The 21,222-nt window shown below is 37.8% G+C and overlaps 1 protein-coding gene across 1 annotated transcript in view; it reads left to right on the forward strand.

Annotated features, from left to right (window-relative positions):
- Window positions 1–21,222, forward strand: part of ME1 (malic enzyme 1) — a 184,550-nt gene that overhangs the window by 84,225 nt on the left and 79,103 nt on the right. The window contains exon 6 of the mRNA XM_040598022.1: window positions 20,562–20,665. Coding sequence (XP_040453956.1) covers window positions 20,562–20,665 — 104 coding nt within the window. The remainder of the gene's footprint in view (window positions 1–20,561; window positions 20,666–21,222) is intronic.

Genomic DNA, 21,222 nt, shown 5'->3' on the forward strand with positions numbered 1-21,222 from the left:
ATGTTTCAAGTGTGAGGATGGTGCTTCTTAGGTGGCATTTCAACCCAAGTAAAACATCCTCAGGCACTAGTCTCAGTATGAAAGTGTTGTAGGAAATCCTGAGGTGATGCAATCTCTGTATTCTGGGCATTCGTCTAGCGTTATAGAGGTAAAGGTTAATCACCTTGAAATGGTTAAAGATACAAACTGCAGAAGAAAAAGAAGTGGCTGTCAAGGTACAAGCAACTACAACTTAATGGAGACCTACCTGAAACACATGTACTCAGCACTGTAAGCAGGATGGTTTAAGGAATAGAAATACTTAAGCCAAGTCAAGGGAAAATGTTTAAATGTTACAATATGAATAATGATTGTTTGCTACTTAAAACATGCTATTAAACTCTCACAAAATAAACAACATTGAGGCAAGCCTGTTGGTTAAAAATCACCCTAGCTTACAGGGGTGTGAAAACTGTCAGTTTAAAAACCCCAACCGAACAGCAAAACCCAATAATAGAAACCAAGTTAAAAAACTGGGTTTACAGGCAATAAAAAAGCAAAAGACACTGAAGAAAAGAAACTTAATCCGTATTAATTGTGAACAGTAAGAATGAGATTTTCTGTTGTTCCTGATGCTTTACCTTAATGGTAGTACTTACAATACTGTGGAAGTAATAGATTGTCAATATAAATGTGGTAGATATTTTTAAAATGTCAGTTTTATCTGTCTTGGCAAGAAGTCTTATTTTCCATTTTGTTAACAGCAAATTAATATGTTAAACCAAAGCTTTAAAAATTTGTCAAGATCCTTAAATCAGAATGTCAAAATAAAGCTTTGGCCAGTTCTTTTTAAAAAAAACTCTGGTAAAAGCTTTCTGGACCATGCTGAGCTGGCTGAGGAGTAAATACTGGGTTTTTTATTATATCTGGGATGAACTGAGAGGTTCAGGAAGAATGGATTAAAGCTAAGACTGTTATTTAAAATACAATGGTCCTGGTGCTGTAACCTTAGATAAAGAGTTAAGTAAAATCAGAAAGTTTGACTCATCGAGAATTGAGGGTAAAATAGCTATTGCTTGGAATGGGCTTATTAAAAACAAATGTAATCTAATGTTAAAGTGAGTTTGCAGATTTTTGGCTGACTTATTTTTTACCTTCAGTAACACATTTGAATTGATAATGTTCCTTTTAAGAAACTGGACCAATGAAAAAACAAAGCAGGCCTCCTGTGTTACTAAAAAAATGTGATTTAAAACATATATTTCTGTGAGGAATAATAAAATAGTTGTGGTTTTATGGTATTTCAGGGTTTTTTTCAGCTCTGCAATGTTTAGTATCTCTATCAATGATTTGGAGGCAATACTTTTAGTGTCCAAGGGTCATAGACGAGATGTGGTTTGGTTAAAATGCTATTACCCAGCCAGAGCAGGAATGGAATCTAGGAAGAGTGATGGCTCATGTTATATGGAAGTCAAACCAGTGGTGAAAGGATTTCTTCTGACCATAAAAATCTTAATCTAATAATGGATGCTTAACAGAGGAATGAGAACTGTGTTTATTTGGTACCTTACAAGAGAGGCTTTGACAAGTTCAGGGCTGCCAGAACAATCCTGGACTGACTGCATGTGCAAATTCAATACTGGCAAAGGCCAGTTGTGTTGGTTTTGGAAAGATTAATTGTGTATTACCATTTAAACGTAAACCGTTGACCATATATGTCAGCTTAGGTAGAAAGCATCCAACTTTTCCAAACAGTACTTCCACACAACACGGAAAAGCCCAGACAGCTGGTAATGAAAGGACTTTTTAGATAGGCAGCTTCTAGCAGAAGGCATCTTGGTGCTCTGAGCACCAGGACGGTGGCCACAAACCAGCCATCAGGATCGCCCAGGTGCCAGGAGTTACTCTGGCTACAGCTGTGATGATGGCTTCAAAGCAGCTGGACACACAACCCTGTTGCCCTGGGTAGACATGGTTAAATAGCTGTCTGGTCTCAGATGTGTATATATATACATCTATGCCATTAAGGTATGGATGAATCGTGACGGTCAGTTCACTTTTTTGCAAGTGTGTCTCTGAAGCCATTCTTTATTCCTATAACTGTCAAATACAGACATTTAAACATTGAACAATGCACAAGAGAGAAACGCGGGGCAGCTACTCCTTCGTCTGCCACACTTCAGGGACTTGTGGGCTGCTATTTCAAGTTATTTCCTGCATGCTTTTCTTTGGAATATTTTTTCCCTTAACTTACTACAAGTATCTAAATGCAGGAATGTAACAGTTCTCACACTTGCCCTAAATAGGTCAATGAGCATGACTGGGCTGGCAGTTCTGACTCCTCTGGAGGAATGACAGGCATCCATGGTGGAAGACTGAATCCAGAACAGCTGAGGTGCAAATTCAAGCTCAGTTCTTTAACTTGTGCTAGTTAGCTTACTGCATTTCCCCAAATTACTTTGTCATACATAAGAACTGGTACCACCCTTCCAAAATTCATGTTCTTGAAAAATACCTACCTATGAACGTGCAAACGGAAACTCTTGAGAAAACAGAAACAAACCTGCTGTTATTATTCATATTGCAACCAAAATATAAACCTGGACAGAAGAAAGCTGAGTATAGAGGAAACCTGCAATTTCATATCTTATCAATCTAAAGATATAAATGTATCAAACAAATCATGTAAATTGTGTACAGCTGGAGGGATCTGTAAATAAGACAGTCACAGTTGGCATTTGTATATAGATGAGTGGCACTTTTACACAGGTTTTTATGTAATAAATGTGTTATGGAATGATTATGCTCTCTGATTTTAAAAAGGTCCTTTTGCCTTCCCCTTGAACAATGGTTTTTAGAACTAGAGGCACCATTTCAGTGATAGTTTTGCTGTAAAATAGTAGTAGTATTTCCTGAATTCTATGAGTAGAGGTTGCTCCTGTCTATAAAAAAAGGATCTCTTTTTGTGTCTGGTGCATATATGGGAATCTCACTTCTGGGTTATATTCTCTAGTGTGCTCCCTAGTAGTTCTGAGTATTTCTGAAATAAAATGACTCTGTGTGTGATCAAAACAGGAAGTTTCTAGATACACAGCTTCTCATTTAGCTATGTTAAAATGTTACTGACCAAATTAATGTGGTTGACTGAGAGACTTTTTCCCACGTTCCACAAAACAGGCAGACCAGGGAAGGTTCTCAAAGGTAATGCTGTGGCTCAATGGTGCTCAATTCCAGGCATGAACATTTGTAAAACTATTGATGGAGTAAATCTTCTGTCTGTGGGTTTTTTATCATTTGGCTACCATCTGTCTGTGTCATTCTGGTAGGAGGTAATTGCAATCTCTTTCACCAGTTAAGTTCTGTATTACTTGTGGAATTTTTCCCCCCCTTACATCTTGCTGCTAGATCCTTCCCTGGTAGTAGACTGCCAACACTTGAACGAAGGAGAAAATACATTAATATTCCTTTTTCCTCCTCTTTCCTGGCTTCCAGTTGGCAAGAAAATATTGTGGTAGGATATTACTTTTCCTAGAGTCAATGTCATAAGCCATTTTTTCTTTTCTTTCTTTTTTTTTTTTTTTTTCAGTGTTTAGAAGTACTGAAAAGTAAAGTACTTTCTGCATTACAGTTCTGTCTAGGCCATTGTGCAGAAGGAAAAAATATAATTTAATTTATGGGAATTGGTAGACTCCTTTTAAGTTTGTTCAGTTATTTGGAGTGGACTGAATATGTGTTAGAGGAGGAAATGGGCAAGTACAATCTGTTTTTATAGATCTGTCTTCTAAAACTGGGGGGTTTAGAATCATCTTTCAGTGTGTTTCAGAAAATTCCACCTCTGAAATGAATATGGCATTGCCCATCCCAACTAAACGTGCTTTATTTAAACAACAGGAACACCTGAAACTGTGCCAGTCTCCATATTATACTTGCAGACCTAAAGAATGATCTGAGGAAGGGACGTTTCTTACAAGAGCCACCATTTGTCCTCAGTGCAGGGGCTGCTGGGTGACATGCTTGAGTGGATCACAAGTATCAGACAGCTGACGTTTTTCAGCGATTTTTTTGAGAGCTTTCCTTTTCTTACTCTTGAATGCTCTTAGTGAATAGTTACAGTATGTCTGGTAATACGTTCACAACTTGAAAAGTTTCAAAAGTTATTTTGACTTTGTATTTTAACTCAGATGTGTCACGAGTTTGTAGGTGTAATAATAATCTGGATTTACCATCTGAATACGTTTCTGCCATATGCTGCTGATTTGTTAGCAACACATTTTGAACTCAGTCTTTTGACTAAGTTGTAGATCGCTTTTTCTGTCAAACGTTATTTTACATTATTCTGTTCTGCAAATTCCTAGCTTTCTGTTTCTCAGGTATTGAGTCTTGTGAGCTTGCCAGGTTGCATTTTCAATAGAGCACGTAGAAAGTAATGAAACAGGTGAGGAAGAGTAAATGAAATCACAAGCTTTAGGCAACAGACAAGAAATTAGATGTAATAAACTTGCCTCAAGGGAAACTTGAAATAAATTGAAAACTAAAGATTCAGGTATGTGATCTTGTGGAATATTGTATATCCAAAGCAATGTCTTGACAAGTCCAGTCTACTCTTAGGAGGAAGTATTGATCAAAATCATTGAATTTTATCAGAATGAGAGGGTAGTTTGCACCAGTTTTTATACATGCTATTGAAAGTACAGCTATTGTAAAATGAGTGTAATATGGTGACAAATTTATTTATTTATTTCTCATTAAGCATCTGCTTTTTAATTTAAAAGTTCAGTTGCTGTCAAAATTGCTCCAGATTCCAGGTAATAGTTTCTACATGGTATATTCAGCGAAGGACATAGTTAATCATGCGGTCATGCAGTATACATACTGCTAAGGTAATTCATGAATACCTGAAGGAAAACACCTGTATTATAGTTCAATATTCAAATGGAGTGGCATTTTTATTATTACAGAGGAGTTTTAGCTAGATATTAGTGCTTTATCTGCTGCATATTAGAAGCATACCATTGGCAAATGCTAACGTCCCTTGAGTCTTCTTTGGACTTTTATACATAGCAGCATCTTTTTATTGTCTTCATGTATATTAAAATTTCATGTCCTTTGTAAGCAACATGTTATTATTGCTGGTTTTGTGTCCTTAGTATTTTCTGTTTGTTGTAGATGTGAAGTGAGTACTTCACAGGATATGATAAACTTTATTTTATTTTTTCCCCAGAGTAATATGTCAAATCTGTTCCCTCTGTTACAATCCACTACAAACTTAAGCCCAAACCTCTTGTACTTTAAGGATTCAGATCTATGGGATGTTCTAAACCCACTGATAAATAGTGTGATAAGCTGGTTTGAGGTTTTACTTTATGTATTTGGTGGAGGTGGCGTTATAATTTAAATCCTAAAGTCGATTCCATCATTTTTTTTTTGGATTTTTCATGCCTCAGTATTTTTTCTCTGTGTATCAGGAGTTTCTGCTTGATTGTGTTTCCTATGAAGCTTCATTGCCCCCATGTTGCTGAGCTGGTGAGGTACACCCTGGGATGTGTGGACTGGCACAGAGCCTTACATACAGATTACTATAGTGAGCAAGAGGAGGCATGGGGATATTTAACAACTACAGTTTTCCCACAGGTTTGATTTGGAAATTTAATATTTCGAAATACATGAATTGCTGACAACTGAAGTAAGAAAAAAAAAATGCAGACATGAAAATATCCATCAGAATTTCAGAATATTCCCACATTGCCAGTGAATAAATAGGGCTGTGTGCTTTTCTGAATCTTGTGGAAAAAAGGTTAAACTTAAATTTTGACATATCAGATTATTTTATTCTAGTACAGACATTAACATCATCACAGATAATGAATCAGAGCAATAAGACTTTCCAAAGGTCACTCTACTCAGGGCTTTAGTCAAAACTTTTTATATTTGATCCCATTGTACTGAGCTGCACAAAGTTAGGTAGTATTTGTTGAGTAACTTGTGGTTGATAATGGGATGAGAGGAGGAATGAAGTAGTAGAGAATCCCCATTTCAATCTAACCATAGGTGCACATTCAGACTTCGCATTAATTTATGTGGAAGTGTTTGTGCACACACAGATATGTCCATTACATCATACATAGAGTTAATATATTCTGTATTTTCACAGAGCTCTGTCAGCAACAGAAATGGTAAATTGTTACTGGATAGAAAGACCTTTATTGTACAGAATATTCTGGTTTTTTGAATACTGTGTTTTATTTGGAAACCACGTTTCCTGTTTTAATCTTGTTAAATGTGTCAGTCTGCATGTTAGCTTGCATCTGACTTGTCTGTGCTTTTTTTTTCCTCCATATGTTCCCATATGAGAGCTATAATCAATTTTCACAGACTCTTCCCCCCCCCCCCCCCAACATATCCAATGTGATGTGTGCAGGTGTGCATGCTCACTGACAAGATGCATCAGGCATCTTGAGTAACAGATAACTACAAGAAATAAAAAGAAAGAAAAGGCCATAAAAGCTTACTAGCCAAGCAGTTACTGTCTTAAGTCTTAGGAAAGGAAAATTGCTCATTCTTTACTGTTGGCTTTTCTCCCTGAGTCGGTAGAGTCCTGCGGAGGTGGACCTGAGCTCCGAGCGAATGCCAAGGAAACTGTTGTTAGCAGTTAATGTTATCTGTTAGGGTAGCCTAAAAATGCCGTTCAGTAACAGTCAAGGAGACCTCTTGCATCATGATTTTCTTGCGAGAAATCAGAAAATAATTTGCTGATGGTGTGTTTTACACAATTATTTTCATTGGTTTTAATAGTGGGTGTTGCTATATTTCAGAATTCACTTCTGCAATTAAAAATCTTAAGAATCAGGTGTTTTGCTGAATACTCTAGTAATAAATTTCCTAATTTATACTTTCAAGTGTATCCTCAAAACTGCATATGGCTTTAGTCAGGAAGGTTTTTTTACCCTCTGTGGTGTAGAACCCTTGCCTGAAGTGGCTGCAGCATGTTGTTGAGATGGGATTCCAGGAAGGGAATCCCGAGAGACAAAATTAACCCAAGATACTGAGGTTTCCAATCTCTTTCAGTCTTTTAAAGACTGCCTTTGGAAGAAACTTTAAGTTTGTCTTATATTTTGTCCATAGTCTTCTGCAATTTATTTTTTTAAATTACTATTTCTACTGTATCTTCTGCCTTACTGTGCAGTTCCTTGGTTATATGAAACTTTCAGTAGAAGGCAGTGTCCTGTTGTGCTTCCTAGGGAACGCATTCTACGAATCGTGTATTAAGAGAGCTGAAATACAAAACACTGCCTACCCTGTTTATGAAATAATTGTGCACAAATGGGAACAGCATTTCCCACCATATTTAGAGCTGTTAACTGTTTTGACTTATTTGCAAATGTAGATCATTTGCTATTCTTTACAGTGGTTTTCCCGTGGGAATGTGTTACATCACGTCCCTTGTTTTCATTTAGATGCTTTTCTCATAGTTTCTTAGGCATAGCTCAGCAACTGTGAACAACAGCAGTTTTACCAATAAAACTCAAATTTAAACGGGCTTGACTTCTAAACATATATCCTTTTTGAATATTTTTCTCAGTTTCATAAGATGTACACTAACAGCATTTTGTTTAATGCTGCATTCCCTTGTAATGTGCTCTTTTCTTTAACAGTAGAAAGGCATTCTGTGTTTACATAACTACTGTTATAATGCTCATCTCCTTTTGCCTTAATACAGGGATCGAAAATGCCTTGATTTATGTTTCCTTTCATTAGCGAAGATACTTACACTTCTTTTTCAATAAATTAAAAAAACAAGAGAAATTATTTTTTTTTTCACCAGGGGCTTACTGTTGTCATTGTACAACAGAAGGTTACTGCAATTTTTAAAACTCATCCAATTGTTCTAGTACAATTAAATTAAGTAGACTTTCAAGATCATACTATCTTTTTAACATGCATGTAGTATAAAATGCTATCATGTATTTCAGTGCCAGACTTACATCCACCATCATCCTATGTTGCCTCTGCTTAAAATACTCTTACACTTTTATAAAATAGTAGAGATTAGTGTTTGCAATCTTCTTGTAACCATCCAGCCTTTCTGTGTTGCCTGTGCATTAAACCTAAATCTGGACTTTTATAGCATACCCACTCAGGCAGCGATATTTCTGCCTGTTCTCTTTTTGCCTTTCCCATACTTCAGGTTCAGTGGAATGGACCATTATAATCTTGAATTATAGTCTTGAGAGTCTGGCGCCCCATCATCAGACTAGATAAGCTCAGAATGGCTGAGAAAGGGATGCGGAGCTGGAGTCATCTGAACCTGAGCTAATCATCCTAAATGAGTTTTACAAAAAGGAGCAGATGCTTTTTCTTGTAGAGTAACTGTCTCAAATTGATCCGATGAGCTGTATTTTAAAGCTGTCTCTTTTTTGTCTGTGTACTGCAAAAAGAGCTTGGACTAGTTTAGGTACTGAAATACCCCGTATAGGTGCTTGAGTTAGATACACGAATTCATACTCAGTTTGCACTCCACGTTCTCTCTGCAGCTGATATACTGTTGCTGTAGCTCAGGAGGCTTCTACAGAGACTAAATCTTGTTTCAGAACTTACGTCAAGCTAATTTAAGCAAACTCTTTCTACCTTTGAGAAATGCCATCCTACTGCTTAGTGCATGAGAAAACCTCAGCAATTGTTACTTTTGATCCATTGTTGTCCTTTAAAGTTTGCCATTTTGGCTCGGAATACATGGTATTCTTTGTCTGAGACTGTTCATCTATTTTTATGAAACATGCTGTTTATGAATATTTGTTTTGTGAAATACTCTGGTTCATTAGACCATGGAAAATGTGACGAAGCCAGGTGGTGCTTCAGATTTTCACATTTACCAAACAGCATATCTGCAACGATTTTCAAGAGCAGAGAAGTTGAAGAGGGGAAGTTTTTAGCAGAAAGAATATACATGGTGACATGGGATTTAAGTCTCAGTTTCAGCTGGCATTAGAAGGAATGAGCTGGCCACCAATGTTACTGGCAGTTCCGTCAGTCCATTTCATTTCTTCTTATTTCACCTTTCAGCACAAGGGGATCTATAAAAAAGGGCAGAAATGAATATCTGGAAATGTTTATGTTGGATAGCATGCATGAATATCCATAGACCAAACTGATGGCAGACTTTATTTCAAGATACATTAGACATTTCCAACTCTTCATACTCAAAGATGGCAACACATAATGTTTGTTTTGGTTGTCTTCCATACTTTCTGAAATAACAACTGTTAGCTATCTGTGTCCTCAGCACTTTGACAGGCAATGGAGAAGATGAGAGGGAATGAGCCATAAATACAGCTCATAAATCACAGAAGGTGGGATAAGATGCATCTGTTGTGCCTCCACAGAAGCTGGCCTGGTGTCTGGGACAAAACACGTCACCTGGTGACCGTGAGATGCTCTTACAAATGCTGGCCTTGTACTAGCACATCCACTTTGTGCACAGAACTACTTTTCCCTTTTCTTCTGGTGCTAGGACACACATATAGTCAAGCTGAGATGCCAGCGCCAAAATAGCAACACCAGACTTGTTTAATAATTGCCAGTCAAAGGGACGTTGTTGATGTGACTTGTTTATGTAAGAAGAGGCCCAACCCATTTGGCTTTAGTAAAGAAAGTGGCTGAGTGTCAGCACAGGAGGTAGGGATGTCAGGGTCAAAGACATCTTGATGAAGGACCATGTGGGAGTAGCTTATGGAAGTAAATGACGTAAAGAGACTTAATTTTAATAGAACTAAGAAGAGGCCGCAACAAGCGATGGAGAATTACAGTTACATATGAATGAATAAAAAAAAAAGCAAAACAAAATATCAGAACTGTTGGTATAGAAATGTGATTTACTGATAACATAGTAAAATATTTTCGGTTTTGTAAATGGTGTAGCTGTTGATGTTATACTTCTGTTCCATTAATTTTGGGACAGACTCAAGACACACTTTTTGTGCTGTCAGAATGTGTGAGCCAATACAATACTAGCAAAATCCTTTTTATTAGTAGAATATTAAAGATCAATGAAAATGAGATCTTTAAGACTTTTTTTTTAAAGTTTGTTACTTTGTCATTTACTAGGTGAAGGAAAATTATTAAGATGCTATTCTTAATATTACTTAAAAGAAAAAGTTTACTGGTACTGTCCTCAAAAGAATGTCTTTGCTTTTCTCTGATTCACTTTGTAGCTGGTGGTTTGTCATTTGATTGTTTTATTTTATTTTTTCATTTTTTTGTATGGTGTTGAAAGCTGGATGACTCCTTGCATTCAGAAATTTCAGCTGCCAGTCCTAAACAAAATTTGGAAATGTAAGTGGATGAAAATAAAGGGAGTAATGTGTGTTTGTTGCTTTGCAAAAATGGTGTAGGAATGTTTGATGTGTTAAAAGTGTTTGAACCACCTCAAGCAGCTCTATCTTGTCATACTCTCTTATTAAGCTGAATAAGATAATATATTAAGATAGCTACAATGCTGGTAACTTTGCAGGAAAAAAAAATAAAAGAAAATTATCTCCGACTTCTATAGAAAGTTTCACTGAGGCTGGATTTGTTTTTAGGGTACTATGCAGGCTACTGTGGGAACTGTGCAGGCCCTTCTTAAATATTACTGTTTGGCCACCTCCTGTGATTTACTATAAGCACTTACTGCTACATCCTCATGTAGGGTCCATCACGCCCCCCCTCATGTTTTTTGAGAGCAATAAACTTCACAAGTTTGGTCATGGCAATTATTTCTGTAGCTTCCAGTTCCTGTTATCCATCAGCTGTATTTCAAAATGTAGCAATGTAGCATCGATCTACATTGTACATGTACATCGATGCACATGTAACATTGTTAAATGTTTCTTGATGTGTAACAGGACATGCAGATTGAGGTTTTAGCCATGCAGCTGCTGGGGTTCATGAAGAAGTCATCATTTACTGTATGGGGGCTGTTGAAGGTCAGTTGTATAGGGAGCTTAATGGTTAGTCTGAGCCTTTTCTGGGATACAGTAAAAGCTTTTATAGAAAGTAGATGTCGGGTTTCCAGGGGGGTTCTTATTAGGTGGTCTGATGATTATACGAATAAAATACAAGAGACTTCTCAGATTTCTTTGCATTCTGATTATTTGTATGTTAAAATATTAATGATCATATGCAGCACAATCTGCTGAAGTCCTAAACTGTGTCGGATTCTTCAGGACTATTGTTTTCTCAATAGGCAAATGATTAAGTTTTTCAAGGAATGCCACTGGCATGCAGACAACCATTTGTTTTCAGTTTTGCTGTATAAAAGAGTTATGCATCCTAAAATTGTGTCTGATGAAATGTTGCTCCAAAACCATGGTTCTGTGTGTCTTCCAAGTTCCAACTCAAATTACAGGCGTTTGTGGAATTGGCATCGTCCCTATTCCTGCAGGCAGATGTTAAGATCAGAATTCTCTAAGACTGTTAAACATAATGCAGAGTATTTATCTTGCTGTTTATTTTATTTTTCTTAAAATACACAATGAATTTGGCCTCTCTGATCTCCTTACTAACTCTGCTAGATGCAATTCTGGCAGCAGATATGATGCACGCTAGCCTGAACTAGTGCAGCAGTACCGCCTTAGACATTGTGGTGATGCTCTTTTGTTTCAAAATCATTTGTGACCTCCTGAGGAAGAGGCAGAAAGCAGCATTCAATGGGACTAATGTGTTATGTCTAAGGAAGAGAGAAGCATTTGTAGGGAGAGCAGTAGGCTGTTGCCTGAGCTCTGTGAGTGGGAAACTGCGCATTTCAGGGCTTGTGAGAGAAGCCCAGAGTGGAGTTTTCTCATGGCTGGTTGGCACTAGCGATTTTGCCTAAGGGCTTCTTCAGCCCAGGGTGTCCTGCAGCCACTTGTGACTTTATCCTGTTACATGAGACATGAGAGGTTTTTGCTCTTACTTTGTTTATAAAGCTCTTTCGAGAGGTAATTGTCAAGCTGAGGAACTGGGAGAGTTTCCTAGCTTAGTAGCACAACTAGAAAATATGCACTGAAATAATACCTGTGACTATTTATGTGCGATCACATATTTTCCATCTATGGAGAAAGACAGGTTATAGTCAGATGATGATGTTGAAGAAAAGTTAGAAAACCTCTGGTGAAGTTTACTTAAATTTATCTAGGGTCCTTCAAACAATAAATAAGCATAAAATAAAAATTTCAGGGAGGTTCTGTGCTAGCTGTCCCTACAAAACTTTCAGCCGTCTGCTGGAAGATGTAAATTCAGCATTTTTTAAGAGTTTTGCAGTAAAGAGCAAATGAAATGATCGTTCAAGTGTGTTACTGTAGATATGTTGCTTGTCTGCACTTAGTGCTTGTACCCGGAATACAGCTGCCTCTGTATTCCACCCGTGGTGACAGTGCTGTGTTCACACAAAGCATGCCATTGTTTTCAAGCTGGCACGAGTCACAAAGAAAATCGATATTTCTGTACTTTTTCTTTTGTGTAAATTAAGGAAATGCCAAGATTAGAAATCTTTTCCCCTTCCTCCTGGTAATCAAGTGCCTTAGTAATGACCTGCTTGGCATAGCTGCTACTTGGTGTAGAAGTTAAATGTAGACTTAAAAAAAGGACCCGATGCATTCATGTGGTGGTGATACGCAAGCATGGTACTGGGAAAAGAACTCTAATGCTATAAAGATCAGCTTAGCAAAGACTTTATGATTTTAATTTTGAAGCTAACTGTCAGTCGACAGAAGATGTTGGCACAATTGTATGTTTACGACTGAAAAACTCAGTTTTTAGTTTTCTAGTATGAAAAACTGACTAACTTGCTAACTTTGAAGGCAGGTTTGTTTGTTTTTCCAGTTACAGTACTTTCATAAACAATATCGAATCCAGTCCTGAGGAAAAGACCCGTTTTTCTCCTTATGAACAGTACATGGCTTGTGCTGCACATTCAGTGATGGTAGTTCTGTGATACTCGCTTCTAATAGTTTTTAGAAGTTAACCTGGTTGAAAAGCATTAACATAAGCTGGTTTACCTGAAAAAAAGTTCTAGTGGCATTTAAATTTCAGGAAAAGACCATAATTTTTTGCTTTATCTGTTGGCTAGCAAAGATGTAGTCTGGGGTATGCTTCCCTGCTCAGCTGTATTCCCAGGTCTTTCCTTATTGGAAACTGATATAAAGAACCAAGGTGTGCAGAGCAATTTTTGCTAAATTCTGCAATTAATTTTACTGCAAGAAAAATTGTAATAGCAATAGAGACTCGCTGGAAAAGCTTTATCATTTTTGTATGAATCTCCCATACTGTGTACTGGAAAGGTAAGCAAGTGGAACAGAAGCCTAATTGCTCTGAAAAAGGTGCAATTCATCTGATGTATTACTGCCTTTAAAAAACCTGGGGTTTAGTATTCAATATAAAGTGTGCAAATAAACAGTTAGCCTAGCTATACTGTGTATTGCTTATAATTTTCAGAGCCAATCCAGAAGAGAACTTCAGATATCCCTGTGAATTCCAGCTTGTTGAGAATGGAAAAGTCAGCCTAGAAAATAACTTCCTTAGTCAAATGTCATTGATGGGCACCTGTCTGTAGCTGGTATTGTGAGTTTCAAGCTTGGAAATCTTGAATTATAACTAAAAATCATGAGATAAGCTTTTGATTTCTAACAACTATTTTATAATTGCCAGTATTTTGCAGGTAAACTAAGAGGATTGATGGGGCTTTGAACAACCTGGTCCAGTGGAAGGTGTCCCTGCCCATGGCAGGGGGGTTGGAACTGGGTGATCTTTAAGGTCCCTTCCAACCCAAACCGCTTTGTGATAATGTGATTCTGTGAGTCTCTGTACCAAACCAGAAAGCAACACCGCTGCCTGCCCCTGCAGCATCAGCAGCCCTTGAGATTTTCACCCATCACTTGGTTCCACAAACTGACTCGTGGACACAAACACCGATGCATTGCCTGCGAAGAGCAGGTGGCACAACAGCCTTTGAAGGATTAAGTTCATCTTGCCTCTTGCTGCAGCACCTTCTCTTCGGGTGTTGCACTCGGTGCTCCCTTGCTAATGACAGCCCACATAGCTCGCTCTATTTCATATGTTTTACGCATGTTTGTAAACGTTACCCTGAGGGGACTAAATGGTCTTCAGCTTTGCACACTTGTGCAGGGGAGTGAGTTTGACTTCCTTCTGGTACCCATGAGGAGGGCAGGAGGGATGCTGCCGTGCAGAGAGCGGGAGGGATGGCGCCCACTCGGCGCGCAGCCCTCGCACACTGGGGCCTTTATGTGGTGCCACATACGTGTGCTGGATGCAGCCCACAGAATGTCCTTGGCACAGCCTGGCTTTGTGCGGTCTCTTGCTTGGGGACAGGCTGCAGTAATTTCATAGTAATGTTACGAGATTCCTCCGTGAAGCATTCTTTCCAGCCATTAGAGTGATCTTTATTTTGTTGTTAAACTGAAGTTCACTGGAGCCGACAATTTTTCAGCTGGGTAAAGCAGTCTGCATGCATGGAAATAACTACAGTATAAGCAACAGGGTTCAGGGTGCGATCAAAGCTACAACTGATAATTCCTCTTCAGGTTAAGAAATGAGTCAGCTTCCTGAGCAGAAGGCAAGCAAAAAGGTGAAACTGACAGATAAACAAACTTAAGAAAAGAAACAAGTTAGATTGGATAAGTCAAGCCTGTCTTTAAGGAGGAATAACTGAAATGTCGAATGTAGCTGGGCAAAACTACAGGATCACTACGCATGTATGGAAGAGAATATTCTCTGTATTTTTTAGCACAATCTTAATTTTATTATTTATTATATTAAATTAAATTAATTATATTAAACATAATTTGAAATACTGTAACTTCTTTTCTGTTGCGTTAGGATATAGCATCATCGGAGTATTAATAATTTTTTTTTGTTTTGAACTGTCTCAAAAATGCATCATATTCTTTGCTATTCTTTTTTTTTTTTTTTTTTTCACAGAAATTGTTCCCTTCAAGCACTGTATTTAAGACTGATGTCAACTGAACATTATAAATGTGTTATCATTTAAATTCTTCATGCTGCTACGCTAGAATTTTGTCTGGACAGACAGTAGACAGTTTTCAGGGGTGCTTTTAGGGTTGCAGCTGGGGAAAATGTTAGTTATAGTACAACTATGGTCCGCAGTACAACTATTGTCCACATACATGTTACCTTTGTCTCTCAAGTACTGGCATCCACTTGGGTTTGAAAAGTCTAGCACAGTTGGGCTTGATTTTTAAACTCATGTCCAATGTGTGGGTTTCTTCCTCCTTTATTTATACGTAGAATGACCCATTGTGATACCCATTTTTCGGCCTCCTATTTTGGGATCTTCTGTGACATCTTGTCCTATGGGGGATCGCCTGGAGGAAACCAAGGCACAAAGAGAGGTGATGCTCTATATGCCAGTACCTGTCTGTTTGGGATGTCCAGTTATAGTGTTAGCTGAGACTTCCAAAGATGAGGTCTTCTTCTTTTGGGGAGAAACAGAGGATGAGTCCCCTTTTTTCTTGTGCAAGAGGCCCCTTGCGTTTGCAAATGTGTCGACAAAGGTCTAGTCTTTTCAACAGGAGGGGCTGTGATCTCTTCTTAGTATGTATGTCACGGGGCCGGTGTAGTTCAAAGAAAACAAAATTTTTTAAAAAAGCGTTAGCTGTCTGATTATGAAACTTCTTTTTGCGAAGTATTATTGCTAAACTTCTTTTTGCGAAGTGTTATTGCTACACCTTCAAACCTAATTAATGTCAGTGTTATTTGCAGCATTCAGCACATACAAAACTCAGTTAGCATTTGGAAACATAGAATCAGTTACACATTTTAGGGGCATCATCCTGTCTTTCAGACTTCAAAATAAGTTTATTCAAAGAAAAATGTCTTCCTAGTCTAATATAAATTGAAATCTTATGTAGTCTTCCTAATGCCATAGAAAGTATTTTGTAGCTGTAAGCTGTTCTTGCACTACAGAAAATTGTGATTCAGCATGTTAGTGCTTACAAACCAAAAATTTAAATCAACACAGATTGATTACTGGGTAATTATTATTGATAGAAGCTGAAGTTAAGTCCAAAATGTTGACGTTGTTTCTGACTGGCTAACTTTAATTGGAAAAAGTTTCACATTGAGTGAAATGTCAGTGTTGTGGAACCAAAAAAAGAAAGGTTGAAATGCCCAACCTTCCTGGAGAACAGAAATTCCCCTGTTCTCACCAGCCTATGAAAATAGAGACAAGAAGTGTAGAGAAAGCATTTACGGTGTATTAATACAAGAAAATATTAACGCTTGAAAAAGAAGCAGCATTCCCCTGTTAGACCAATCATACTCTGAAACATGCTTCATTTCTGGCATGTGGCATGTCTTTGTCCCAAAGTTTCTGATGTCCCATACAAATGTAGTTCTCCTTTAATTTTATAACTGTGGATCTAATGCAAATCATTTCCCATTGTAGAACTGCTGGAGAGTTTTGACATTTTAGTGGCACGGGGGGGCTTGCTGCTCTGAAGCATTACTGTACACCAGTTTCTAGGTGCCACTGGGAGGTTCTGCACGCTTTCTGCTGCCGTCTTTGTGAGTGGAAAGGTTCGGTGTCTTGCAATTCTTCGCCTCCCATTTTCCATGAAGCTGTTCACTACAATATGTATCTGTTCCAAAGAAATGTCTCAGTGCCAAGTTTGGGAATAGATGGCATTTCAGCATGTTTGTTCTCAACTGATGAAATATTTAAGTGTGCAATTTTCTGTTTCTCGCTGGTTTGGCTTTTGTAGCTAAATTAGAGCCAGGTGCACAGCTCAAGCCTTGCTTGAGCTTTGATGGTTTGCTGATCTCTTTACTATAAGTGTGCACAAGTAAGATGGTATAAACGGCTTGCCTTTTTGCTAAAACCCCAAAGGTCATTGCAGTTTTAATACACTCAGGTGGTGCTTCAAAGAACTCTTTGTTATTTTACACAGCTAATTCTAAGTAGATCTACATGGTATTTCCAGTACCAGAACCTCAATTAAACCCTTCATTCTTGTAAAACCTTATTTCTGTGCAAGCTTGAATGTACCGCATTGCTAAATCTCGATGTTGTAGAACTTTTTTTTTTTTTTTTTAGCATTAGGGTGTGTCTAAAAATAAACTCGCATCAACTTTTTCAGAACCATTTAATACGCATAACAAACCCACTAACCTGAAAAAAAGCGGAGTTATATTTTGAAGGAGGTTCGATTTCCAAAAGAACAAAACAAAGTTTCAGCTTTGACAACAAGCTGGGGAACAAAAGAAACCCAAGTCATTGAGGAAAAGTACCTAATCATCATGTCAGCTTGACATACTCGATTGTAGGATGGAACATTCTTTTTGGTAATCTGTTTTGAAAGCCATGAAATAGTCGATAGCCAATGTTAATCTCTCAAGATGGGTGAACCCTCTAAAAACAACCACTACAGACCCGGTTTGCATGGTGTTGACCTGAATAAGGGGATAATGTGCTTAAGCAGCTTATTCATTCTTCAGTGCCCTTTGGAAAGGGAGCGGCTCCACAATGGTTTGCCACTCAGGGCTCAGACATGACCACTGTTCTTTTCACTTGCTGAATGTTTCATTCTTTTGTCTCCGCCCCGGGTTTCTTCATACGTTGTTCCAAACAGGACTATAAAGGAACTTTTTGGGGCTATTTCTTGTCGAACTGTAACGTTTGTGAAGCAGAATGCACTGAGCTGTAAAGGAATTTTGAACTCCCAGTGTATAGCTGGCCAAGCTTTTCATCAGAGATGTGTCGCTGAATTAATTGTCTCTGCTTGTGAGACTTCCCAGGCTGGAAGTTTAAACATACCCTAGAAACACTGTATTAATTGTTTTAAATATTCCACATCAAATTTCAGCCTTGAAGATGTGTGAATAAATTCATGTAGAGATCTTATGAATGGAGCTGTTTCAGGGTTCTGAGTTTGAGTGTTGCCTATAGATTTAAATGCTCACAGAAATGAAAGATGCGCAAGTGGCAAAAGGAGCGTAAGAGCCTGTGTTTCAAGGCAGACCCATGGCTTCTTTAGCACTTTGTAAACCTCGTAAGTGCAAATGCCTGTTTTTCTTGAACTTTCACAGAATTACTGCTCAACTTAAGCTGGCTTCCTGAAGGAAACAGCCAGCATGACTCAGAGTGGCTGCAACGTGTTTTGGAAACATGTCCTCAGAATTAAAAAAATAAATGGATCAAAAATCTTTTTTTTTTTTTTTTTCCTTTCCCCTTCCATTTTGAGCTTTGTTTTACAAATGGGAAAACAGACGTTGTTTAATAAAAAAGCTTGTTGGGAGTATGTTAAAAGAACAGATCAATTTAGGAAGAAGAGTTACGGTAGTTGGAAAGGGCATAAGTTACTTACGCTGAGTTGGACCTTGGAGCATGTGGTATCCTTGGACAGGACACGGAGCAGTCGCAGTCTAGTGGCGTGGAATGCTGCGGCAATTCAATTTTAGAAATGAGATTGCTGAATCCTACTGCGATGCTCCTGACAGAAGCTCCTGCTGCTCAGCAGTTCTGCTTTCCAGCCTTGTGTGTGCTCAGTCTGGTGGGAAGCACAAGGCAACTCCCACAGGGTTTTCAAACTTGTCTTAAGATTTCAGATTGCTAAAGAGTTCATTTGTGATTCCTGTGAACTTATCTCCCAGAGAAATAAAATCATCTTTGTTTTGTCAGATTTTCCTGAGGTAATTTTAAATAACTACGCAAACTCAAAAGGGAAATGAAAAAATTAATTCCAGAAATAGTTCTTGACTACAAATTTGGAAATTATTGTATAAAAGAAGACCACCATGCAAAAGGGGAAATTACTTTGGAAGATAACTGATATCAAGCTCTTGCCAGCTTTTCCTGCAGCATCTAGAATAGGTGCATAATTATGATTTTGATTTTGCTGCTAGAACACCTAGAATAATGTAAATACACAGGTAAAATTATTTCAGCCAACGAATATGCTACTTAAATGTGAATGCTACATAGAATTCGTGAAGGGAATGAATAAAATATAATGTAATGACTTCATCTTCATTTAGAAAGAAATTTTAATTCTGAGTTTTATTCGTTCTCCAAAGAGTTGAACTAACAACTTCTGAAAGTCTGTTTTGAAATGGTGGTGAATTTAGCAACAGTTTTAGAAAAATCAGCTTTTAATCCTGCTTGGTTTTTAAAAAAACTTCTAATCTGATGTCTTTACATTTTACGGAAGTGGAGAGAAAATTGAGGGAGAGACAAACGTCTCTATCTGTAGGTCTGCCTCAGGATACTCCCAGAGGAGGCAGAGAATACACGAAAGTTTTTAAGTTTCATATTGATACAAAATTAGTCTTTAGCAGGGGCTTTTGACCCAGAGGATTTTTCGGTTCTACAACATAGAAAAGCTGTGGAGGGAATTTAGGCACTTTTCTAAAATATAGAAATTGGATTTCTGCTTCCCAGCCTGAAGCAGGCTGAGCAAGCTCTCCAGGCTTTTTGCTTCATGTTGCAGTTGGAGGCTCTGTCTTGGAAGGAGAGATGGTCTGTATTTTTCTTTATGATGTTTTCCTAGTTGAAGCTGGTGCAGAAATTTCTGCAGCCCTGTTGGTTTTGCAAATTGGTTTTGGAAGAAAAAAATTTAGTCAAGCTCCTGAGTGATGCTGCAAGTTGTTTGGACATGTGTGGGAGGATTGCACTCTGGGTACAATGGAGAAATTAGCTTATTCATTTTCAGAGGCCTGTGAAAAATAATAGCAAAGAGTGTCTTTATATGAGAGTTCCTGGGAGAGCCAGTGAAAGTGTTGAGGCTGGGGAAGTGCTGTAGCTGGAGAGAATTGTCAAAAGTAATTGCAAAACACTTTGAATACGTTTTGTAATCCATGTTATAATGTGGAAATATATCAGACCAAAACAAGACCTTCTAGTAATGAAGACATGGAATATTACAGGCTTGGTGTTTTTGTGGACCCAGGGGAAAGTCTGGCTCGTGAATCTAAAGGAAGAAAAGTACAGGATTTAAGCATATAAAAATTCAGAAATCATACCCAACTGATGGACATGCATAACTGAAATGGAGACTGCTGGAATCTAAACTGATAATTTAAAAAGCTTGGAAGACAAAGGTTAAAGGCTTATTTATGTTTTGGCATACCAAATTTTAGAAAGCAGCACATTTTCTGAATGTCAGCTCATCAACACAGTTGATGGACTCTAGGAGAGATTTGTGAAACATGATGATAAAAGTAAAGAAATTAGCTTTTTAAAAATGTCAGAGCGCCAGAGCACTCTCAGAATGTAAAGGAAAAAGAGAAATGTACCAACTAAAGCTTTAAAAGATACTTTTGAAACCTGACTTCCCAGAATAAACTTTTACTTTTTCACTTGGAAACAATACACTTCCTTTGAGACTAGGGTATCCCTTTTCCTTCATACAAAAGGCTGTTTCTTTAATCTCTTTGGTGTGTTTCTTCACTCTTTATATAGAGTTAGATAAATGGATATGTACTTCATATGCTTGGGTTAATCCTCAAACACTGTATTGTCCCTTTCTTATTAACTTAGAGTGTACTAGTGTAACTTGCCTATATAAGAGTTCAAACATATTTTTTTTTAACAGGCATTGCTGAAAGATCCTTTGTATATTGGGTTGAGACACAAGAGAATCAGAGGTCAAGCCTACGATGATCTTCTTGATGAATTCATGGAAGCTGTGACTTCAAGGTATGTGATCTATCTGTGCTATTCATTGGTGAATTCCACCATGACCTTCATTTTGGGAGAAATAAGGATCAGTAGCTTACGAAAGGAAGACAAGGTTGTTAGATTCCTGATGATTTTTATTTTGAGCATAGTATTTTAGGAGTTTATAGCTGCCTGAACTACTTGCCTTCAATATTGCGGTTTTACAAATTCACTGCATGAGTGGTCAAACTCATCTTGGTATGAGTGAACTACTTTTTCAAACTTTTTTTTTTTGAGATTTGCATTGTTAAGTATTTGCCTAGTAATTTTCTATGCCTTGTGCTGTGTCTGCCTCATTTTATCTGTCTCTGTGATTTCATATGAGAGATGTCAGCAGCCTGAAAGAAGCATCACACATGGCAATGCCTGCCTCTGCCCCCACCAGCACCACGACAGGACTAAGCTTGCAATGTGTTGTTTTCAGATGTGGTACCTATACCAAGTCAGCTCTCTCTTGCTTCTTTTTTCCTATACAGAAAGTAGTTAAGTTTATTATTAGACCATGATGCATAAAGTAGCTCTTCTCACATGTCAAA

This window comes from Falco naumanni, chromosome 6, assembly GCF_017639655.2.
Source record: "Falco naumanni isolate bFalNau1 chromosome 6, bFalNau1.pat, whole genome shotgun sequence".
Classification (NCBI taxonomy): domain Eukaryota; kingdom Metazoa; phylum Chordata; class Aves; order Falconiformes; family Falconidae; genus Falco; species Falco naumanni.